We start from the raw sequence: 15409 nt of genomic DNA on the forward strand, positions 1-15409 counted from the left end.
CCCCCCCTCTCTCTCTCTCTCTCTCTCTCTCTCTCTCTCTCTCTCTCTCTCTCTCTCTCTCACCAGTGACATGTAGGGTATTGAGTAGCTTCCATTGACTATCAAAGTTAAGCATATCTCTCTCTCTCTCTCTCTCTCTCTCTCTCTCTCTCTCTCTCTCTCTCTCTCTCTCTCTCTCAACAATGAAATGTAGGGAATTGGATAGTTCCCATTAACTATCAAAGTTATGCATCTCTCTCTCTCTCTCTCTCTCTCTCTCTCTCTCTCTCTCTCTCTCTCACCAATGAAATGTAGGGTAATGGGTAGCTTCCATTAACTATCAAGGTTAAGCATCTCTCTCTCTCTCTCTCTCTCTCTCTCTCTCTCTCTCTCTCTCTCTCTCTCTCTCTCTCTCTCTCTCATGACATTAATTCCTTGAAACATGTCTAATCTCAGACCTGCAACCCCTTTTCTCTTAGCAACAGCCGCAAAAAGTGTAGACTGCATAATAACTTCTCTTATTAGTCAGTCAATATTATGAGATTACTTTTTTTTAGTAATTACATTAGTAAAGTTTCAAATTATTTGTTATTGATTATATAAAAAAATTATCCTCTTTTAATCTGTGGGAGTTAGCATCTCTATTATTATTTTTAAAAAATGGAGTCTAAATAAAAGCACATTTTACTTATTTTGTAGTAATTACACTAGTAATTTCTCAAGTTATTTTTTATTGATTATATCATTAAAAAATTGATTTTATCATCTTTTGATCTGTGGGAAATCTCATGGATAATAATATTGTCATTATTACCATCATCCCTATTATTATTAGAGAATTAGATCAAGACGACTAAAGCATTCATATTAAGATTACTACGAAGTGATTAATAATTTTCTCCTTATTTCTGGAAGATCGAAGAAGTATTTTCATCTTCAAAGGAATTCTTCTGTCTGGACCCACAAATCAAGAGGAACTACAGCAGAGGAGTGACTGATATCCAGGGGTATACGGAAGTCAACAGAGAAAGGTCTGGAATTTTCTTTTTCAATCTATAAAATGTCCAAATTTACGAGAGTGACTACATGTCATTCCTTCATCTCAGTATATTTTTTATCACCAGTTGGAGTTTTGACACAATACTTTTGTGCCCCATATCAATTGTTTAACATTAGTTCACACAAGTTCCTCTTTTAAAAAAACAATAACCCTTATTTCATCACAATAATTTAAATGGTTAAATATAGAATATGTTATGGATTGTTTAATATTTTTCACATATTCTCATCTCTATGAATACCATATCAAATTTTATCAGTAGATTTCGACTTTATCTTCTTTTAATATTTTGAGACAAATCGAACCACTTATGGAATCTCACTTCAGATTTTGTTAATTCATTCTTATATTTCATAAATGCTGGGAAATATACTTCATATATTAAAGCTCTCTTGATGGACCTTGAAGCTTATGGAGGTGTAGACCCAAATGGTATATATTTATTTATTGATTCATTTATTTATTTATTTTTTTATTTTTTTTTTTTATAAAGACTGCAGATTTCTTAGTTCCTAAGTTATCTGTTATTTTGCGCAAGTTAGCAAGAAGAGGAGCTTTAAGCACTTGTTGACGTATTGGTCATGTTACTCCACTATGTAAATGCGTTTCCATCCTGTTCGTAATACTAGGTATGCAGTTAATTATAATAGTCAGGCCTTCTCCATCATGAGGCTCAATACTACACAGTACTCTAGAAGTTTTATTCCAGCTGTGACCAAGTTGTGGAATGAACTTCCTAATCGGGTAGTTGAATCAGTAGTACTTCAAATGTTCAAACTCGCAATAAATGTTTCTATGTTGAACAGGCTGTCATAAGTCCTTTTATAGTTTATTTATCAAATATCTGTTTTACTGTTGTTAATGTTTTTAAAATATTTTATTTTAATTTTTCATTACTTGTCATATCTCTTTATTCATTTCCTTATTTCCTTTCCTCACTGGGTTATATTTCCATGTAGGAGCCCTTTGGCTTATAGCAGCTTGCTTTTTCAACTAGGGTTGTAGCTTAGCTAATAATAATAATAATAATGATAATAATAATAATAATAATAATAATAATAATAATAATAATAATAATGAGCGCGAGGACTCTAAGGACTACATTCTTTCTTCTTCTTCTTCTTCTTCTGTCAACACTATTATAGTCCCAATGTACAGTAGTGTCTCACTTGACCCTTTATTATGCGGTTCACTTTCCTTTCCTTTTCTTTAACCTTCAATAATCTTGTTTATATCTTGTTCCGTTGTTGTTAATTTTACGGTTTATAAGCCAGATAAGCAATCAAGTAGCCTGATTCATCAAGATTTAATTCAAATGATATAGTGAATAAAGTTAGAAGAGATTCTTTAGCTACGGAAAGCAGCTCTTCTAGGAGAAGGACACTCCAAAATCAAACCATTGTTCGCTAGTTTTGGGTAGTGCCATAACCTCTGTACCTTGATCTTCCACTGTCTTGGGTTAGAGTTCTCTTGCTTGTAATAATAATAATAATAATAATAATAATAATAATAATAATAATGGGTTTGATTTTTAAGAATATAGGTCAATAATCATTTGTAGCCCAGGCCACAGCGAATCAAGATAAGACAAAATAGAAGAAAATAAGATTTTAATAATATAAATGAAGTAGTTAATTTGCGTTTTTAAATGAATTGGTTAGATTTAATGATTGGGGTCTATAGTTTGGCGTCTGGGACTGTGAGACCATTCAATGTTCTTTTAGGATAAATAAATAAATTAATTAATTGATTAATTAATTAATCCATTAATTAATTAATTAATTAGGATAAATCGAATTACAATATGAGGTAAAAATCAGAGGCTAGGTAGCAAGAAGAAAGGAATGAGGGACGGAGGTAAAAAGGGATACAAAATAATGCCTACAGTGCACTGTGTGAGGTTCACTGATGGTTCTACCTGCCCTTAGGAGCTTTTAGATAGAGGAAAGTAATGAAGATGTGTACAATCAGGTAGAAAATATTTTAAGAATTGTCAGAAGGTAGAAGTATACGAGAGGTGAAGCAGTGACATTATTTCTTCGGTCCACTATTATTATTATTATTATTATTATTATTATTATTATTATTGTTATTATTATTATTATTATTATTATTATTATTATTATTATTATTATTACTAGCTAATCTAAACCCTAGCTGGAAAAGCAGGATGATATAGGCCCAAGGGCTCCAACACGGATAAATAGCCCAGTGAGGAAAGGAAATAAGGAAATGAATAAGTTAAATGAGAAATAATAAACAATTAAAAAAATGTTTTAAGAACAGTAACAACATTAAAACAAATCTTTCATATATAAACTATAAGAAAAGACAAGTCAGCCTGTTCAACACAAAAAACATTTGCTGCAAATTTGGAAATTTTGAAGTTCTATGAGTAATTGGTGAATCAAATTGAATAAAGAAATGTAGATATTTTTAAAAGGTCTTTGATGCACCTACCTTATATCCTTCTATGGTATTTCTGTTCTCCCTCCTTCCTCGCAGTGCTAGGCTTCGTAGTTCAAATTCATAGACCCAAAGATGAGGAATGTTGAAACTGGCGCGATTTTCATCACGATATTTTGACTTTTACATTTTTTTTCTATTTTTTTCTAATCTGTAAAAATATAACAAATATACTGCTTTAAAATCATACCGAAAAAACTTATCGTAGTAAAAATAGTATCTTCATAGACAGAAAACAGTAAACTGTTACTTATAATAATAATAATTTGTTCCAACATAGAGACTTACCTCGAAACACTTTCTTAGGAGTTACCTGGAACCTCCTCTCAAACGACCAGAGTTTTGTGTAGTTTACCCTACTCCCATTTTCTTTAGTGGTAGGCCTAGCGGAGGAAGACGTTATAATAATAATAATAATAATAATAATAATAAACATTGGTAAAATACATGAGAAAAATAAGATAATTCAAAATTATAAATAGTACTTAAAACACTTTTCTGCTGAAAGCAGAGTTATCTAGGTTTAGTTTTGGTTGAATTTTTTCTATGTAAAATGTTTCTAATAATCTCAGCTCGGTCTCAAATCGAGCTTTACATATAATGCTAAAATCAAGATGATTAAAATTGGTGTTACACACTCCGTGGCAATGATCTCTTATAGAGGAATGAGAAGGCTTACCCAGCGGTAGAAGGGTCCTTGAACTAATGCCTCTATGTTCAAAGGTTCTGGTAGACAACAGTTTTGTCGAACTACCTACATATTCCGAACTACACTTCGGACACACAAATTTATATACAACCATAGAACATAGTTCGCTAGATAACGACTCCTTGGACTTGAGCAAATTGCCTATCTTAAAATTATTGAAAAATACCATTCTAATATTTATATTTTTGAAGTAGGTTTTCGTTATGTGCTTAATTTTCCTTTCTATTATAGTATTAATTTTGTTCGATATATAAGGAAATCGAAAATATATAATGTCTTTTACTTCACAAATTTGGGTATCAACATTATTGATTTTGTTAAGAAAAATTTGTACTTTTTTGTAAAATAAATTATCCTGGTAACCATTGTTGTTGAAGAATTCCTTTAAAAATGTAATTTCTTTATGAAAGTTAAAATAATTTGATGAAAGTTTATATGCTCTATTAATGAGAGTATTAATACTGTTCATTTTGTATCTTAAATTACACTCACTTAAAAAATTTAAACCAAGACCAGTAAAAGTGGGCTTTCTATAAACTTCCATATGCATTTTAAGGTCAGAAGTTTTAGTTACTAGTACGTCTAAAAAGGGCATTTTACCTTCGTTTTCTTCTTCCATGGTGAACTTGATATTACTGTGTTGAGAATTTAAATAATTAAAAAACTTGATTGCGTCATTTTTTTGCTTAAAAATAATAAATGTGTCATCCACATACCTTCTATACAACACAGGCTTAAAACTTAAAGGACAATTTTCCAACCATTCAGTCTCGTGAAAACATAAGAAAATATTGGCCAAAGTTGCCGAAATAGGATTCCCCATAGCTAGTCCATCTTTTTGTTTGTAATACTCTTTGTTAAAAATGAAAAATGAATCTTGAACAATAATGTTTAATATATCAATAAATTTAGATTTACTCAGGTTTCTAAAGTTGTTATTATCCTTGTACATTTTATTTGCTACGATTTCAATAACTTCTTTTGTGGGGATATTTGTATATAAGCTTTCGATGTCAAAATGAACAGTATTAATACTCTCATTAATAGAGCATATAAACTTTCATCAAATTATTTTAACTTTCATAAAGAAATTACATTTTTAAAGGAATTCTTCAACAACAATGGTTACCAGGATAATTTATTTTACAAAAAAGTACAAATTTTTCTTAACAAAATCAATAATGTTGATACCCAAATTTGTGAAGTAAAAGACATTATATATTTTCGATTTCCTTATATATCGAACAAAATTAATACTATAATAGAAAGGAAAATTAAGCACATAACGAAAACCTACTTCAAAAATATAAATATTAGAATGGTATTTTTCAATAATTTTAAGATAGGCAATTTGCTCAAGTCCAAGGAGTCGTTATCTAGCGAACTATGTTCTATGGTTGTATATAAATTTGTGTGTCCGAAGTGTAGTTCGGAATATGTAGGTAGTTCGACAAAACTGTTGTCTACCAGAACCTTTGAACATAGAGGCATTAGTTCAAGGACCCTTCTACCGCTGGGTAAGCCTTCTCATTCCTCTATAAGAGATCATTGCCACGGAGTGTGTAACACCAATTTTAATCATCTTGATTTTAGCATTATATGTAAAGCTCGATTTGAGACCGAGCTGAGATTATTAGAAACATTTTACATAGAAAAAATTCAACCAAAACTAAACCTAGATAACTCTGCTTTCAGCAGAAAAGTGTTTTAAGTACTATTTATAATTTTAAATTATCTTATTTTTCTCATGTATTTTACCAATGATTTTTATTATTTGTATCAATGTATGTTAATAATAATAATAATAATAATAATAATTTTTAGTTATATGATCGTTATCACTTATTTTTCTTATTACTGCTTTTTATTGCTGTTGTTATTATTGTTATTAATCCCAATGTTACTGTAACTGCTTTTGTTATATATATGGTTATTAATTTTTTGTTATTGTTACAACCCAAACCGCAACCCTTGTTTGAAAAGCAAAATGCAATGATCCTTAGAGTCCAAATATAGATAGTAACCCAATATAAGGTGAAAACAGAAAAAATATAATTAATCATGGAAGATAACGAGAGGATAATAACAACATAAACAGGACTATGCACAGAGAATAACTGTATTAAGAATTAACTGTATTCAGAAATAACTTTATTAAAAAAAATAGAGGTAAAAAACAGAAATAAAGACAGGCATATTCTTGATAATTCACCAAGTATGCTCGGCTCTTTGATTGCGCCTACTCTGAACCCGTCTGTCTCTGGGACAGACAGGGATAGACAGGTGTAAAATACTGCTATTAACTGGGAGTCTTAGTTCGTCTTTGAATACCGTTAGTAACCGTCTCTCTATATTAACAGACGGGTGTAAAATACTGCTATTGACTGGGAGTCTTATTTAGTCTGAATACCGTTAGTAACCGTCTCTCTGTCTTAACAGACAGGTGTAAAATACTGCTATTGACTGGCAGTCTTAGTGTTTGAATACCGTTAGTAACCGTCTCTCTATCTTAACAGACAGGTGTAAAATACTGCTATTGACTGGCAGTCTTAGTGTTTGAATACCGTTAGTAACCGTCTCTCTATCTTAACAAACAGGTGTAAAATACTGCTATTGACTGGGCGTCTTAGTTCGTCTTTGAATACCGTTAGTAACCGTCTCTCTAACTTAACAGACAGGTGTAAAATACTGCAATTGACTGGGAGTCTTCGTTCATCTTTGAATACCGTTAGTAACCGTCTCTCTATCTTAACAGACAGGTGTAAAATACTGCTATTGACTGGCAGTCTTAGTGTTTGAATACCGTTAGTAACCGTCTCTCTATCTTAACAAACAGGTGTAAAATACTGCTATTGACTGGGCGTCTTAGTTCGTCTTTGAATACCGTTAGTAACCGTCTCTCTAACTTAACAGACAGGTGTAAAATACTGCAATTGACTGGGAGTCTTCGTTCATCTTTGAATACCGTTAGTAACCGTCTCTCTATCTTAACAGACAGGTGTAAAATACTGCTATTGACTGGCAGTCTTAGTGTTTGAATACCGTTAGTAACCGTCTCTCTATCTTAACAAACAGGTGTAAAATACTGCTATTGACTGGGCGTCTTAGTTCGTCTTTGAATACCGTTAGTAACCGTCTCTCTAACTTAACAGACAGGTGTAAAATACTGCAATTGACTGGGAGTCTTCGTTCATCTTTGAATACCGTTAGTAACCGTCTCTCTATCTTAACAGACTGGCAACCGAGAAAGATATAAAGGAACTTCGTGAGAGCTACGACATCAACAGAGTGGATGGCATGTTTCCCGAGGAAGTGCCGGCGTTGAACTCGTCCACGTCCAGAATCATCCAGTACTGTAAAGATCTCTCGACTCGTTTGCTGGCTCTCGTGGAACTCGCCTTAGGTATTTCTGGTATTTTTCTGAACTGACATAGCCAATACACCCACACAATAGATGTAATACGAGCCCAATGTCATCTGCTCAAACATTAGGCTATATACAAGCATTAACACGCCCACCCACGCGTTTTGAATGTTGTACGTTTTACAATTCTCGTACTTATATTATGCATGAACAATTAAATCAAATTTCTTATTGATCTCTAAACTAACCAGATGTTCATTAGGTTTTGATACCTCGCGCAGACTCTAATATTCCTAAACAATCTAGACAATTTAGTACCTAGAATAACCGTTTTATCACCGAAAATAAACCAATTCCATACTTTAAGATATTAGAATAATTAGGACATTACGATTTTTAATAAAAAAAATATCTGGTCACCAAAAAGTTAAACCTCTCTACACGCTCTAAAATGCAAGCCTGCTTTAGAAAAAAAAATACTAATATCCATCATAGTTAGCCATTCAGTACAAATCTATACCTTCAATGGGCTCTGAAAACCCAAAATAATTTAGAAATTATTATCAATACTTAAAATAACCAGCAATGTATCGATTGTCTTTACTTCTCACAAACAATAGGATGCAAAGTCAATGTACAAGTACTTTTCTCAATGCCTAGAATAACCGGAGGCTCATAGACTATTCTAAGTGATCTGGCAAGTGGCAACAGTCTATAGGGTAGGTGATGACGTCATGGGTTGACGAACTCGCGGTACGATTGGCTCTAATTTCGTCCTGGGACAAACCCTTCCAGACTTTGCTAAAATGCTTTTCGGAGGCTCTAAAAGGCCAAATGTAATCGATAATATTTCTCAATACCTAGAATGCTATTGATTGAACATTTGTACTTCCCGCATACTCTAAAATGGCAAAATATTTCCATTGTAGTTTTGATAATGGTTCCTAATTGGTAGCATGCTCAGTGACTAACCACAATGATTCAAGACATTTTACATGATGCCTACAATATTTAGCCGATTATTGAATACATATAGGCCTACATATGGACCTTAAAAGACCTAAGTCAAGTATTTACATCAATACCTAACAAACCTAGATAATCATTGAATCTCTAAACATCTTAAAGTGCTTAAACACCAAATGTTTCAAGACACTTTTCTTAATACCATGAATAAAAAGAAGCTCATTGAGTAATTATAGCTCCTATTGCAAGTAAAAGGCAATAACTTTCTAAACAGTTTATGAATTACTAAGTCTAAAGCCCTGTCCACACTATCGAGCATGCCCGATGGGCAAACAGTGATACCAGGCCACAATACTTAGTAAGAATGAGAGTTAATGACGTCAGAAGCGGGAAAACCACAGACAGGGATCTGGCATCATACAGTGTGCCAGATCCCTGCCTTTAGTTTTCCTGCTTCTGACGTCATCAACCCTCATTTTCACTAACTATTGTGGCCTGGTATCACTGTTTGCCCGTCGGGCATGCTCGATAGTGTGGACAGGGCTTTAGAATAACAAAACAATATGGATTTGATAATTAATGAGGGACGCCCATACCTAAGAATGAATACGACAAACAGTTTTAGGTCCCGAGTAGGGCGCAGGGTTTTCATGTATGATATGACCAAGAAAACTGTTCTTGAGGTAATCTTCAATTTATACGTTCAACAGGTGTAAAGAAGAACTATTTCCTGTCATCACACCAAAGGATGTTCGGGGCAAACAACCCCTCATGCCTACGACTCCTGTATTACCCTCCTCTCTCAGAGGGTTACAACAAAGAGGGACTCATCCGGTGTGGCCAGCACACAGACTACGGCACATTCACGCTCCTTTTCCAAGACACCATGGGAGGTCTGGAGGTACATATGCTTACCCTTTGCTGTGGATTGACAAGTTTTTTTTCCTTTGAATTTATCAAAATCGTTTTAAATTAGGGATTTAGTCTCCTCAATTTAATAATACTCAGGCAGAGTGGTATGTATAATTCAATACCTTTATTAATCTCTAGGCTAGAAGATGAATGTTAGAAATAATTCAAAATATATCTTTAATAAGTTTCTCGTATGATTAGTTTTCTCTTTCAGTATCACCAATTTGTAATTTTTTTTTGTTTAATCTCTTTCTCTTCACGACCTCTGGATTTATTCTCTTTAACTAATCTATACTAAAATATTTACAATGATTCTCAATTTCCTATAAAAACCCTTGCCTGGCACACTGAAAGGGACACTTATAAAGAATCATTGCATTTTCCCATTAGTCACTTAGGTCTTATCTGGCTTAACTGTCCAACTTCTTGACTTGTCTTGCTCTCATTTTTACTACTAATTTACGAAGAACAACTTCACTATTGTCCATGTGCAGCAAATGTTTTTATGTTGAATAGGCTGACGTAAGTCTCTTTTCATAGTTTATAATTATGTTTTAATGTTGTTATTGACCTTAGAGTATTTCATTTTATTTGTCCATTACTTCTCGCATAGTGTTTATTCCCTTGTTTCCTTTCCTCACTGGGGTATCTTTCCCAGCTGGAGCCCTTGGGCTTATAGCATCATGCTTTTCAAACTAGGGTTGTAGCTTAGCTAATAATAATAATAATAATAATAATAATAATAATAATAATAATAATAATAATAATAATAATAGAAAAAGGATCCACCAGTCAGGTTAAATGCACAACAGTACTCTTATTTGTGATTATAATTCTATAAACATGGTTTTTTTTTTTTTTTACAGGTTCTGAATCGAGCTGGCCAATGGCTTCATGCTGACCCCATACCAGGCACCATCTTGGTCAACATTGGCGATCTCATGCAGTTCTGGACCAACGATGAATTTGTGGCAACGGTAATAAGTTTAATTGTCTTCTTCTTTCTTATGTTCATCATCATCACTATCAAAATTAGTAGTTTTTATTAAAAAAAAAGTTAAAGTTGCGGGTTTTAGGTCTACACTGAGACGATCTACATCATTCTCCTCGGGCGACCATAAGGCAGCAGGGACTATCACTAGTCCCCTCTAACCTCCCCCCCCCCAGGCGCCACTCTGGGGAGTATCCCCCGGTATAAGGTCTCACGGTATTCGCGTCCTTGGCGGGGACCGAACTCGGGACCTCTGAAACAGAAGCCCGCGACGCTACCAACCTAGCTTCTTTCTGGGGCTAGTTGCCTATTATGTGTTATCTATAGCCTCCTTTGTCTTGTGAACTTTGAACCAGAATTACTTTATTCTTCCAACAGCTGCGTCTTCAAAGACGTTAGTGATCATTTGATAAACTTCTCCATCATGTCTATGACTGATTTCTTTCTCCTGTCACTCTTCATATTTCATTATTACAATACTAGTGTACGCGATTCATCAAAAATGACGGCTGAATTTTTAAATAGATATGCACACGCGAACATGCACAAATTCAACCCCTCTCACCCACTCCCCCTGTCTTAGCTACAACCCACTAGCTCGGCAATTTGTGGGAGACTGAGGTTTCCGAGTGTCCACCGTCCCTCTCGGTGTACCCCCTCTCGTCAGGGTCCGACTACTCCCTCTCCTGTTGCGTGGAAGGAAAGAAATAGATTTATATATATGCATAATATATATATATATATATATATATATATATATATATATATATATATATATATATGTGTGTGTGTCAGACATTTGCTCTTTATTACATATGGAAGGGTTCACTCTTGCTTTCCTTTCAACTTTTTTTTTTTTTTTTTTTTTTTTTTTACGAGCATAAACTCTCCCAAAGCCGCTTCCTTACCACACGCAACATACTTGAACTTGCCAAATCCTCTTTCTAGGCTCACAGGTCTCCCTAATTGCTGTTTTCCTGCTATTTCGATAACTGCTCCTCTTCATAATTGGTGCTTCTCTTCCATTCTCATAGCCAGACCACACCATCTCAATATCAAAATATCAGCGATAATAGTTATGTGGCCTTAATCGAATGTCATAACTCATAATTTCTTGCTGTGATTATGATGTTTAAAATGGTTTAATCACCTGAATATTTTTTTTTTTTGTCTCCATATTCGATTGGTAATAGATCTGTTGTATTTTCGGATTATATTAGATAAACGGTGTCGATTTAGTATGTGGCCTACCTTTTTTTTATTCTTGTTTAGTATGTGGCCTACCTTTTCTACTCTGGTTTAGTATGTGGCCTACCTTTTTTTTATTCTGGTTTAGTATGTGGCCTACCTTTTCTACTCTGGTTTAGTATGTGGCCTACCTTTTTTTATTCTGGTTTAGTATGTGGCCTACCTTTTCTACTCTGGTTTAGTATGTGGCCTCCCTTTTTTATTCTAGTTTAGTATGTGGCCTACCTTTATTACTCTGGTTTAGTATGTGGCCTACCTTTTTTATTCTGGTTTAGTATGTGGCCTACCTTTTCTACTCTGGTTTAGTATGTGGCCTACCTTTTTTTTTATTCTGGTTTAGTATGTGGCCTACCTTTTCTACTCTGGTTTAGTATGTGGCCTACCTTTTTTTATTCTGGTTTAGTATGTGGCCTACCTTTTCTACTCTGGTTTAGTATGTGGCCTACCTTTTTTTATTCTGGTTTAGTATGTGGCCTACCTTTTCTACTCTGGTTTAGTATGTGGCCTACCTTTTTTTATTCTAGTTTAGTATGTGGCCTACCTTTATTACTCTGGTTTAGTATGTGGCCTACCTTTTTTATTCTGGTTTAGTATGTGGCCTACCTTTTCTACTCTGGTTTAGTATGTGGCCTACCTTTTTTTTTATTCTGGTTTAGTATGTGGCCTACCTTTTCTACTCTGGTTTAGTATGTGGCCTACCTTTTTTTATTCTGGTTTAGTATGTGGCCTACCTTTTCTACTCTGGTTTAGTATGTGGCCTACCTTTTTTTATTCTAGTTTAGTATGTGGCCTACCTTTATTACTCTGGTTTAGTATGTGGCCTACCTTTTTTATTCTGGTTTAGTATGTGGCCTACCTTTTTTTATTCTGGTTTAGTATGTGGCCTACCTTTTCTACTCTGGTTTAGTATGTGGCCTACCTTTTTTTATTCTGGTTTAGTATGTGGCCTACCTTTTCTACTCTGGTTTAGTATGTGGCCTACCTTTTTTTATTCTGGTTTAGTATGTGGCCTACCTGGTTTGTAGGTTAGGTTAGGCCACATACTAAAACAGATAGAATTTCGTAGGCCATACTTGAAAGGTAGGCCACATACTAAATCGGTACCAGATATATTTGGTTTTCACAATATATTCCTTTCTTACCTTACCAATATGTTTTTCATTTCATATTATCATTGGGCTTTATTTGTAACCTTTTCTCACATATAGAAATTTTGTTTTGATGAAGCCTGATTTATCTGTTTATGCACTATATGGAATGTTAGCTTGAATAATGATAATTATAATAATAAAATTCTTATACTTCCAGGAGCACCGAGTGCTGGTTCCCAGTGAGGAAGTGAAGCAGAGTCGAGCCAGGCAATCCGTGGTTTGCTTCGTGCATCCTGACGACGAGGTTCTGATCGAGCCTCAGAATAGCTGCTCCTCTGTGTACACTCCGATCACCTCCAAGGAACACACACACAGGAGATTTCAGGAGACCTACAGTTACTGATTCATGCTCTATGAACATTCCAGCAATTTCCATCTCAACCACACCCGTTGTCATATGCTTAAGTTTCTTCCATTGACATCCCACCGATCTCTAGAAAGTATAAACTCAGGTTTTATAAATCTACTCATATTGATTTATGTTTTTTTTTTTTTTACGGGCTGCCTCGGTACAAGAGCCCGTGGCTTGCATCTTCAGTGCCGGTCGTTCTAATTGCCTTGCAGTCACTTTTCATAGACTTCCATTGAGCATACAGTCAGAAGACTTAAAACTTATCAAGCAATGTTCAAACCTTATTTCATGACTATTATATTCCATGAGACGTAGTTATTAGGCCATTTTCAAAGTATATTCGGTGACTTACATTAACCAAAACTCAGATTCCATGAGACTTGCATTTATCAATACAATTTCCATTTAATCTTCCATGTGCAGTTGGACAGAGTAATTCCTGGTACACCTCACTTTGAGGAAGTTCACCTTTTCATATCTTTACTGTGCCGAGAGTAACCAAACTGATAGTGTAAGGAGAGATGGCAGGGGTGGCGGACGGAGAAAAATTATTATTATTATTATTATTATTATTACTATTATTATTATTATTATTACTTGCTAAGCTACAACCCTAGTTGGAAAAGCACGATGCTATAAACCCAAGGGCTCCAACGGGGAAAATAGCTCAGTGAGGAAAGGAAATAAGTAAATAAACTACAAGAGAAAGTAATTAACTATATAAATAATTATAAGAACAGTAACAACATTAAAACAGACCTTTCATATACTGACTATAAAAACTTAAAGAATCAATAGGAAGAGAAACAAGATAAAATAAGTGTGCCCGAGTGTTCCCTCAAGAACTCGCCACGCAGAAAGGGTGTAACACGGCGCATTTCCTTAGAGAGGTGTGCCATGGTTTCATGCGTCTAACTGTACCTTCCAATGATTTCTCAAAACCGTACAAAGAAAGAATCTCGTGGACTTATATCTTCTAAGTGACTTATAAAAGTACATTTTACTGGATTCCGTTATACGCCCAATTTCTATTAAATTCCAATACACAAGCTCCCTCCCTCTCACGTGCCTCCTATGATTTCCTAGATCACAATGAGATTCCAAGGTACTGTATATACATTTTTGGAGTATTCACAGTTATTTATATCAGTAACAGACTATCACTAATCTTATAATAAATATTAAAGTATATGGAAACTAAATATAATAAATATTGTAACTTATAAATAAAATTGTTACTAGAAAACCACTGAAATTATTTACCTATCAGTATTATCGGTGTCATTATCATCATCATCATCATCATCATCATCATCATCATTATTATTATCATCATCATTATATTAATAGCAAACTACAACCATGGTTGTAAAGCAGGATTCTACAAGCCCAAGGGCTCCAAAAGGGAAAATAGCCCAGTGAGAAAAGGAAATAAGGAAACAGCAAAGAAAGTATATAAATAGTGTACATAAAATATTTTAAGATCAGTAACAATGTTAAAATAGACCTGTTATATATAAACAGTAAAACAAGACTTATGCCAACCTGTTCAACATAAAAAACATTTGCTGCAAGTTTGAACTTCGGAAGTTCTAACGATTCAACTACCTGATTGGAAAGATCATTCCACAATCTGGCCAAAGGTAGATCGAAACTTCTAGAACTACTGATAAGTATTGAGCATTATAATGGAGAAGCCATGGCTTAGAATTAACTGCATACCTTGAACTATGTACAGCAGCTGAAGACCAGACAGGAGAACAATACTCGGAAACAATGTTGAATGAAAGAATAAAAACATTCCGTCTGGATAGATTAATCACCAAAAATCTTGAATCAATCAATCTAAGAATACAACCATCCACGATGTCAACCAAGCTGAAAGTAGATAGTTTAAACATTTGCAATTACAAGTCAAAACAGGAGTTGAGAAATGTTGGAAAATAAAAAAACAGGTTCACAATGACACAGGTGACATTAGTAATTAAGTATCTCATACCTAACAGGGTTTAAGATTAAAAACAAGAACACCACCAATCAGAAAATCTCATAACATTTTACCGACAAGTGAGGTATCAAAATCTCCCCAGCTTTCGAACTCATCTTATCAGCATGGTATCTTTAGAACAGAGAGAGAGAGAGAGAGAGAGAGAGAGAGAGAGAGAGAGAGAGAGAGAGAGAGAGAGAGAGAGAGAGAGAGATAAACTTCTT

General features: G+C 34.3%; 1 protein-coding gene across 1 annotated transcript in view; it reads left to right on the forward strand.

Annotated features, from left to right (window-relative positions):
* Nucleotides 1-14444, forward strand: part of LOC137651321 (uncharacterized) — a 22745-nt gene extending 8301 nt beyond the window's left edge. The window contains exons 3-7 of the mRNA XM_068384598.1: nt 895-1010; nt 7448-7617; nt 9255-9445; nt 10323-10433; nt 13004-14444. Coding sequence (XP_068240699.1) covers nt 895-1010; nt 7448-7617; nt 9255-9445; nt 10323-10433; nt 13004-13189 — 774 coding nt within the window. The 3' untranslated portion in view covers nt 13190-14444. The remainder of the gene's footprint in view (nt 1-894; nt 1011-7447; nt 7618-9254; nt 9446-10322; nt 10434-13003) is intronic.
* Nucleotides 14445-15409: the final 965 nt, after the last annotated feature.

This window comes from Palaemon carinicauda, chromosome 12 (genome assembly GCF_036898095.1).
Source record: "Palaemon carinicauda isolate YSFRI2023 chromosome 12, ASM3689809v2, whole genome shotgun sequence".
Lineage (NCBI taxonomy): Eukaryota > Metazoa > Arthropoda > Malacostraca > Decapoda > Palaemonidae > Palaemon > Palaemon carinicauda.